Here is a 9,318-nt window from a genome sequence, read left to right as displayed (position 1 = left end):
TTAGATATTGGCCCTATGGGGCCAATAATTTGGCCAATAAATTCCCGTGCTGTGCGAGGCTCCCCGCAGTGAGGGAGGGGCAGGGATAGAGGCAGCCCAGGGTGAGTGGGGAGGGCACAGGATGGAGCTAAGGCTCATGGGATGGGGGTGGCTTCTGCCACTGCTTGCATCCTGGGAGGCCGGCGGGGCGTGTGCCCCTGGATTTGCGCAGCATGGGGTGGGTGGCAGCTGAAAGGTGGAGCTGGAGGCAGTGCTGTGCAGGGTTTTTCTTGCTGGGGGCTGGGCTTGGAGCTGGCTCCAGTGGTGCTGGGAGGAGACTGCAGCCACCCCAGATTTTGTTGCAGCTCTTCTTCCAAGCCCCGTGCCACTGCCCACTGCCTGGCACAGCCCCAGCTGAACACCCATCCTCCACCCAAGTGCCGGCTTCAACTCCACCCCACAGCTGCTGCCCACCATGCACCATGCAGCTCCGGAGGCATATGCCCCCTCCCACTTCCCTCCTGGGGTGCAAGCAGTAGTGGGAGCTGCCCCCACCCTGAGCAATGCCTGCCCCTGCCATCTCCCTCACTGTGGGGGGTGTTAATTTGCCCTGCCACAACCTTTCCCTCCCCCCTCCCGTTCCACCACACTGGACTTACCACCTGGAGACAGCTGTATTGGATATCAGATTGGTATCTGCCAATATGCCTCCTTAAATATCGGCTACTGGTATTGGTCCCCAAAATCTCTATCGGTGCATCATTCATCTGAGATTATGAATAGGATTATGTGATAAATATAGTTCAATAGTTATTGCAAGCACTACAGAATGGAATTGAAGTGATGCATGGCCCTGTCTGTGCACTTCCATCTGTTAACATGTTTGTATTTCTTCCAAATTTATCACATCGGCTTCTGAATTTCATACGTCTGTTTTCTACTTTTGTTTTTTTAAATTATATTTATGTAATATTTTTATTCTTAAATTACTCCTGTGCACTCTATCTTAACTCTAGTTTAACACAGTTCTTACCTGAAAATACAAATAATGTCTACTTCTGTTGCTGTCATTACACTAATTCTTAAGAACATTGGGCGCTTGTACATGTGACAGGGGTTTAGTCCTCCGGGTTTTATTCTATATCCCCTAAACTGAAATGGTGGGTTTTGAATTGAAATCCATCATTTCAATTTTTCCATCATGTTACAGTGAGGGGTTTGATCCTTTTCTTTTTGTTGTTGTTGTTGGAGCTGGAGCCTGCCCATGGCCGTGGGGGGTGGGGGCGGGGTGGTGAGTTGCAGGTGGGCTGAGTGGCCCCTGACCTGCAGGGGGCCCCAGTCCTTCCCTCTGCAGTGCCAGTGCTTGCCAGGGCCACCTGAGCAGGCTGCTCGCAGGCCGGGTGCTGCCCCAGCTTGGAGGCAGGCACCACCTGAAGTGATCCAATTGTTCCCTGAGCCCATCTGGGGAACAGCACTCAACGGGCTTCCAGTGGGTGGGCTCAGGGAACAGTTGGATCAGGTCAGGTGCCACCTCCAAGCTGGGGCAGCACTCAGCCCGCTAGCAGCCTGTCTGGGCAGCCCCTGGGGATGCCACCATTGGGGAGGGAAGGACCAGGGCCCACATATCTCATGGGCCTCTTGGCTTGCTGGCAGCTCACCCCTGAGCCATGGAGGGGGAGCAGGGAGGCTGTACAACAGCAAGAATCAGGCTTCTCACCATCTCTGCTTGAAAGCAGGGTCTTGCGGCCAGCAGGATGCTTGGGGCCACCTGGGAATAGGCTGGCTTGACACTGGGGCAGCATGGGAAGGTGGCAGGAAGGTGGCTGGGCTTGCTGGTGGCTAGAGAAGGTGGTGGGGATGGTGCACGGGGTGCTGGAAGCCTGGACGGGCTCAGGGAAGAATTGGATTGGGCACCTCTGAGCTGGGGCAGCACTTAGCCAGCTAGCAGCCTGCCTGGGTTTCCAGCTCCCTGTACACCTGGGTCCAGCCTCCAGCCCCCAGCTCCTTGGCTCCAGACTCTGGCCCCAGCCTCCAGCCTCCGGCCCCTGGCGCCTAGCCCCAGCCTCCATCCCCCAGCTCCAGCCTCTGGCCCCAGCCCCCCAGCCTCCATCCACCAGCTCCAGCCTGGAGCCTCTGGCCCCAGCTCTCATCCTCTGTCCCCCAGCCTCTCAGATCTAGCCTCCAGCTCCAGCCCCCAACCTCCAGCTTCAGCCTCTGGCCCCCCGCCTCCAGCTCCAGCCTCCAGTCTCCAGCCTCTTGGCTTCAGCCTCAGCCTCTGGCCTCCGGCCCCCAGCCTCAGCCTCTGGCCTCCAGCCTCTCAGCTCCAGCCACCGGCCCCCAGGCCCCAGCCTCCAGCGCCCAGCCCCCTTCGATAAGTGTCCCATGCCGGACTGAGGCGGCATGCTCACGGACCGAGGCAGCATGCTCACGGATCATTACTCCTTAGAGGGAACATTGCCTATAACCTTATCAAATGTGTATTATTTATAGATTCACAGATTCATAGATGCTAGGGTCAGAAGGGGCCTCAAAGGATCATTGAGTCTGACCCCTGCCAGTGGCAGGAAAAAGTGCTGGGGTCATGTGACCCCAGCCAGGTGTCCAGTCTCCTCTTGAAGACCCCTAAGGTAGGGGAGAGCACCACCTCCCTTGGAAGCCTGTTCCAGATTCTGATGACCCTAACCATAAAGAAGTTCTTCCTGATGTCCAACCTAAATCTACTGTCCATCAGCTTGTGGCTGTTGTTTCTGGTTATTCCAAGGGGTGCTCTGGTAAACAGAGCATCTCCTATTCCCTGCTGTCCCCACTCCAGTGAATTTGTATACTGCCACAAGATCCCATCTCAACCATCTCTTGTGGAGGTTGAAAAGGTCCAGGTCCCTCAGCCTTTCCTCATAAGGCCTTCACTGGAGGCCTCTAACCATATAAGTGGCCCTTCTCTGGACCCTCTCAAGGTTGTCCACATGCTTTTTGAATTGTGGCACCCAGAGTGGGACATAGTAATCTAGCTGTGGCCTGACCAGTGCTGCATAGAGGGGGAGCATCACCTCCCTGGACTTGTTCGTGACGCACCTACTAATACATGAAAAAGTGCGGTTAGCTTTGCTAATTACTTCATCACATTGATGACTCATATCCATCTTGGAGTTGACAACGACTCTGAGATCTCTTTCTGCCACTGTGCTGCTGAGAAGGTCATCGTGCTTGTGATTCCCTCTCCCTAGGTGCAGCATTTATCACTTGTCCTTATTGAACTGCATCCTATTGTTCTCTGCCCACTTCTCTAACCTGTCCAGGGCTGCCTGGATTCGGTTTCTTCCCATCAATGTGTTTGCTTTGCCCCATAGTTTGGTGTCATCTGCACATTTGGTCAGAGTGCTTTCCATGCCCTCATCCAGGTCACTGATGAAGATATTGAACAGCACTGGCCCAAGGACTGAGCCTTGGGGGACCCCACTGCCCACATCTTTCCAGGTTGATACTGACCTGTCCACCACCACTCTCTGGGTACAGCCAATTTGCCACACACATGACTGTGTGGTTGTCATGGGTGAATGGTGCTGCTTTAGTCATGGGGGGAACTTGCCCCCCAAGCGACCAGTCAGTGACTGGGGTGGGGGTCCCCCTGTGGCCGATCTTGCTGACTGGGGGTGGGGATGTCCGATCACTACAGCCACACCACTCGCCAGCCGGTGGTTGCAGGGGGGGCACCAGCACTCCTGCCCCCACTGCCCATTGCCTAAGTGGCAAGTGCAGCCAGTCAGCAGATGCACTGGTGCTCTCAGGGGGTGCACCCCCTACACGTTGCCCCTGGTCATCAGCTGTTCAATTTGTTTATAAGAATAGGATGGGATACCATGTCAAAGACCTTCTTAAAGTCCAAGTAGATGACATCTACCTCCATTTCTGCATCTAAGCTTTTAGTAACCTGGTCATAGCAAGAAACCAGCTTAGTCAGGCAGGATCGACCTGCTCTGAACCCGTGCTGGTTGCCCTTCAGCTTTATATTACCCACTGGACTCCTACAAAAGTGATCTGTGATAATTTTTTCAAGGGTTTTCCCAAGGATAGAGGTAAGACTACCCGGCCTATAGTTACCTGGATCCTCCTTCCTCCCCTTCTTGAAAATAGGGACCACGTTGGCCCTTTTCCAGTCCTCTGGGACTTCACTTGGGCACCATGACTGCTCAAACAGATGTGCCAGTGGCTCTGCTATGGCACTGGCTAATTCTTTCAGCACCCTTGGATGGAGCTCATCCAGTCCCACTGATTTCAACACATCCAGCCCCTTCAAGTGTCTCTTTACTAGGTTGGCACTGACAGTTGGTGGGCTGGTGTTTCTCTTGCTTCTGTCAGTAATGTGTTTGGGAGATTTGTTGATCCGAGTTCAAGAATACAGAAGCAAAAAACTCATTGAAGAGCTCTGCTATGTCCCTTCTATCTGTATATCATGTAGGGGTCCTATGCTGCTCTGCGCCTTCTTTCTGCTCCCTATATACTTGAAGAAGGACTTTTTATTGTCCTTAATTTTTGTTGCCAGCCTGAGTTCTAATGCTGCTTTGGCCTTTCTAACTAATTCCTTGCAAGTGTGAGCCAAGGAGTTATACTCCTTAGAATCTTGCAAGCAAATACAAATTAAGACATTTAAAATACTCTTTGAATGTGGATTATGTACTTAAAATGGAAAATAACTTTTTCAGAACAACTGTTCCATCTTCCTCTTAAACATATGTTTATAATTTGTTGTGTTGCTGTTTAAAAATTACAGTATTTTTCCAGTAGACTGGAGCATAGCCCTGAATTCTGTTTTGGCATACAAGGTGCTTTATATTCATATATATGTTTGACATTTTAACTACATAGTTAAGCTTAAATCCTACAAAGAATTTTTGTATATATTTAACTTTATACTTTGAATAGTGCCATTGAGTTCAGAAAATTGGTTTAAACCCTCTATTCCTTCATTTTTCCAATTTCTATAGTGGAAATAAAAATAGCAGCTTTAGAGAGTACAGTGGAGTCACATCTTACGCGGGGGTTAGGTTCTAAAGTCAGCGCGTAAGGCAAAAATCGCGTATCGTCAAAATATTTACGTGTCACGTTGGAGACCGACATACCATCTCTCAATAAATCCAACACAGCCAGGTTTTCCTTCAGTGTTGGAACACATCGCTGTTTCTTTGGTTGAGTACCAGATGAAGTAGTTAGCTTGCATTTAGGGGCCATGTTGTATGAAAAATATGTGTCTTTAAACACTAGAATCACACAGTGCGGTGAGATGCTTACACTATGAGAGGCATGTAGGAACTGAGACTGACTGAGGGAACAGCAGATTCATGTCTCCCATCTCATGCTCACTCTGGGGCATACGCTCATTGAGTGGAATGGCGGGTGGAATCACCCGCACTATTGAAATTGTTATTTTTTTCTATTTTTTTTTGCCGAGCGTGTATAGTTGAATTTGCATAAGTTAAATGTGCGTATGATGCGACTCCACTGTACTGCATGTATGATGCGACTCCACTGCATGCATGATGTAACTCCACTAAATGCATTGTACTGTGAGAAATAGTAGGAGTTCAAAGTGCTTTGAAGATGAGAAAACAGCATGGTACACAAGCACTGAGGGGTTTAACAGGATTTATAATAGGTTAAAAAATTCCTGGATAATATACATCTGGAAAGATTGACTTGCCTGTTCACTAATTAGCAACTCTTAAGTTTTCAAAAAGCACTACTCCCTACACGCATGGGCAAGGTAAGCAGCATTGCACCTTAATTGTTTACAATTTGGTCTGTATTTTATGTCTCAGAGTTCAATGCATTTAGCTAGACCTAGGCATTCATGTACTTCAGCAGAGAGGTTTAGATATACTGGTAGAATTATAATGTCTGACATATCAAAGGGTGAGCCAAATGTATGGTTGATGTATCTTGTTTATGTCTGTTGACAGGTTAGTGTAAATTTATGGATTGTCTTTCAATTATGACCTAAATACATTTATTGCATATACTTTGTGCTACTGCTGTTAGGTGCCTTGGGTAGTGCTTGGCTTTAAACATATCATATGGAGTTAATGAATTACACCAAAACGATAAAATTTTGCTCTTCTGTTCTTCAGGTCTTGGGAACGGATGAAGATAACATGGGGGATGGTTGCTCTCAGAAGCTGGCTTCGGCCAAGTTTCTTCGACTTTTGCTACTAATATTGATTCCATGCATCTGTGCTCTTATCCTTTTGTTGGTGATCCTACTTACTTTTGTAGGTGAGTACTATGCTGCAATCTCAGTCTAATATACTTCTAGAATTAAAAGAGAATTAGTAGTATATCTATACCTGTATCAGTGATACTGCCTGGCTTAATACTTGAACTACATATTTGTAATTTAGCATTTTGCCAATTCAAATTGCAAAAGCATGGAAAGATATAAACAATTATTGCATTTTTCTGTACTAAAAATACTAGCCATCTTAAATGTCATACAATCAAAGTAATTAGCATGGGTAGACATAAAACTGAATAGTATCTAACTAGCTAGCACTTAAGGTTCTGGCAAATTCATGAATCTGTTTCCTCAACTCAGTCTATGAATGGTGATTTGCAACAAGACTTTGTCATAGCTGGTCCTTTCATTTGGCTTGTGATGGGTAAGCCAAAACACTACACTAATGAGTGTAGTGATTGAAAATTAACGTTTGAGTTCTATTGTTAAAATGACAACAAGCTGAAGCAGATAAAGATCAGTCAAGTCAGACAATTAGGAAATGTGATACCTCCCTTTTATTTTCCTGATTCCCATTTGAATCTTTCATATATTTTGCCCTGGACTGAATGAGAAAGAAGATAGAAAGTAGATATATTTGTCTGTCACACTCAATCTCCTCCTTAGGGGAAAGTATCTGTATAGCAGCTGGAGTACTGCATCCAGTTTTGGGCTCCACAATTCAAGAAGGATGTGGAGAAACTTGAGAGAGTCCAGAGGAGATTCATGCACATGATCAAAGGGCAGGAGAATAGGCCTTATGAAAAGAGGCTGAGAGCCACGGGACTCTTCAGCCTGGAAAAGTGCAAGCTCAGGGGTGACCTGGTGGCAGCCTGTAAGTACATCAGGGTTATGCATCAGGATCTGGGGAAACACCTGTTCACCAGAGCGCCACAAGGGATGACAAGGATCAACAGTCACAAAATCCTCCAAGACCTTAGGCTGGACATAAGGGAAAACTTCTTTACTGTCTGAGCCCCCAACACCTGGAATAGGCTTCCTCTAGAGGTGGTGCAAGCACCTACTGTGGACCCCTTTAAGAAGTGTTTGGATGCTTATCTTGCTGGGATCCTTTGACCCTAACTGACTTCCTGCCCTTGGGGCAGGAGGCAGGACTCGATGACTTCCCAAGGTCCCTTCCAGCCCTGATGTCTATAAAATCTAGCACCTCCCCACCCCTGGGCAGAGGTGTGGAGTTCTTATTTCATGTGACTGTTAAAAATCAGACGACTCCACTAATGTCCATGGAATTATATTTGCATAAATCCAGCATGAGTGGGAGATGGCCTGGCACTTTGGACCAGACATAGTTTTATTTTTATGTATTTATTAAATGTATTTGTCACTCTCCCCAAAAGAGGATCAGGGTAACTTACAATAAAAAACAGATAAATTATGAAGACAGAGAAAATGTTAAAATAAAAGAAAATTTCTCAGAAAGGACCCCCAAACTTAACCCCCTCTACTGAAGGCCTGATCATAGATTCCTTTAGAATTTCCCTACAGCTTGGAATTATGGTGACTGCTACAGTTTATTTTCTCCTAAAGAAAATAGAGTGGTTTTGTTTTAAGTTCACTGATGACACCATGCTGGTTCTTTTGAAGTCTGGCTAGAAATAAATGAGCAAATCCTAGGGGGATCCTTAAAGTGTGCAGAAGGTCAGCATAACATAATTCATACTGAGAGTTGAATTAGTCTATGTCCAGTTTATTAATTGAAATTCAGCACAGATCAGTAGCAACAGACTCTTACAGTGTAATGTTGGTATGATGTGACATGAGTGTGTACAGTATACGAAATGAGTGCATGATTTGAGTCCAGTTCCTCATAGACCTATTAGAGAAATCATAATTTGTTGTTGGTAGTATTAACTAGCACCCTTCCTTGAACTCTTAGCAGATGAGCCAGGAATTTCATGGGCAAGGCACATGAATTACCTGGTCAGCACTAGATGTGTTTCTTTCAGGTCAGGGTAAGGTACGTTGTGGTGAGATGTAGGTAAACTTGCTCTGTATAAATTATTGCATCCATGTAATCAATGCTGTATCTGTCACTAGATTAAATGGAGTATTTAAAAGTTTTCAGGGCTGTCAACTCTGATTTTTCACCTGTGTTAGATTTACTTTTCTAAGGAAATGAAAGAGCCCTTTTGTGAAGAAAGAACAAAACCTCTTCAAGCTCCATTATTCTATGTTCATATGCTAAATCTTCCTTTTATGGAAAGAACAATCGATGGAAAAGTACATATCTATTCTAGTAATTTCAAGTGTCCTACTTGAGCCATGTTAGGAGGCCCTGATTTTCAGAAGTCCTAGGTACTCACCCTCTTAAATCAAATCTTTTAAAGATGCCTACAAAGTAAGACACCCCAAATCAGTAGTCACCTTGAAATATTGGGTCATAATATGTTGTAATATAATATCATAATATCTGCATACAAAAAACCCCACATAATGAATATTTGGAAATCCAGTGCATCAGAGCAGACTTGATTAATTGAGCCTGCTGGAGCATGGAAATTGATGCACTCCAGCAGCCTTCCGCATCACATGTATCAGCATTCCCGCATGTCCCGCGCTGAAAAAATGGTGGTGGGACGCTTTGAAATATAACACATTCAGTGAGCTTTAGTTCAAAGCGTCCCACTGCCATTCTTTTCAGCACAGGGATTCTGACACAAGTGAGACGTAGGCACTTTTAATTAGCATGGCTCACTAGATAAAGTGCTCAGCACTGCATTCCACAGCACATGTAAGAATATTCTTAGATTCCATACATAAAAGACCACATTTAGTTTAAAGAGCCCACTGCAGAAATCAGAAAAGTATTTCTTAAAGTTTTTAATATTTTGCCACTCTTTGTCCATGCTTGTACTTCTCTCCATTGCTTGCCAGACATACTGCACATTTGTGAATCTGTTAGGAGGGTGCTTGTGGCGGGTGCAGAGATCCCACCTCAGGAACACAGCTGGGTATTAGTATCCCTCCGCTATTTCCACCACGTGAGGCGGGCCAGTAGGGGGTGCTCCTGCGTTGAGCCACCCACCTCCCTGCGCCCGACCACCTTCCAGGCT

The 9,318-nt window shown here is 46.4% G+C and overlaps 1 protein-coding gene across 2 annotated transcripts in view; it reads left to right on the top strand.

Annotated features, from left to right (window-relative positions):
* The first annotated feature begins 6,106 nt into the window (after positions 1–6,106).
* The window catches only part of CORIN (corin, serine peptidase), a 313,652-nt gene continuing 310,440 nt past the window's right edge, over positions 6,107–9,318 (top strand). For both annotated transcript variants that reach the window (XM_019526369.1, XM_019526368.1), the window contains exon 1: positions 6,107–6,246. In XM_019526369.1, the coding sequence (XP_019381914.1) occupies positions 6,126–6,246 (121 nt within the window). In that variant the 5' untranslated portion in view covers positions 6,107–6,125. The remainder of the gene's footprint in view (positions 6,247–9,318) is intronic.

This window comes from Gavialis gangeticus, unplaced genomic scaffold (genome assembly GCF_001723915.1).
Source record: "Gavialis gangeticus isolate Ggan-Ray unplaced genomic scaffold, GavGan_comp1, whole genome shotgun sequence".
NCBI classification, from domain to species: Eukaryota; Metazoa; Chordata; order Crocodylia; family Gavialidae; genus Gavialis; species Gavialis gangeticus.
This window is presented reverse-complemented; position numbering and strand designations above follow the sequence as displayed.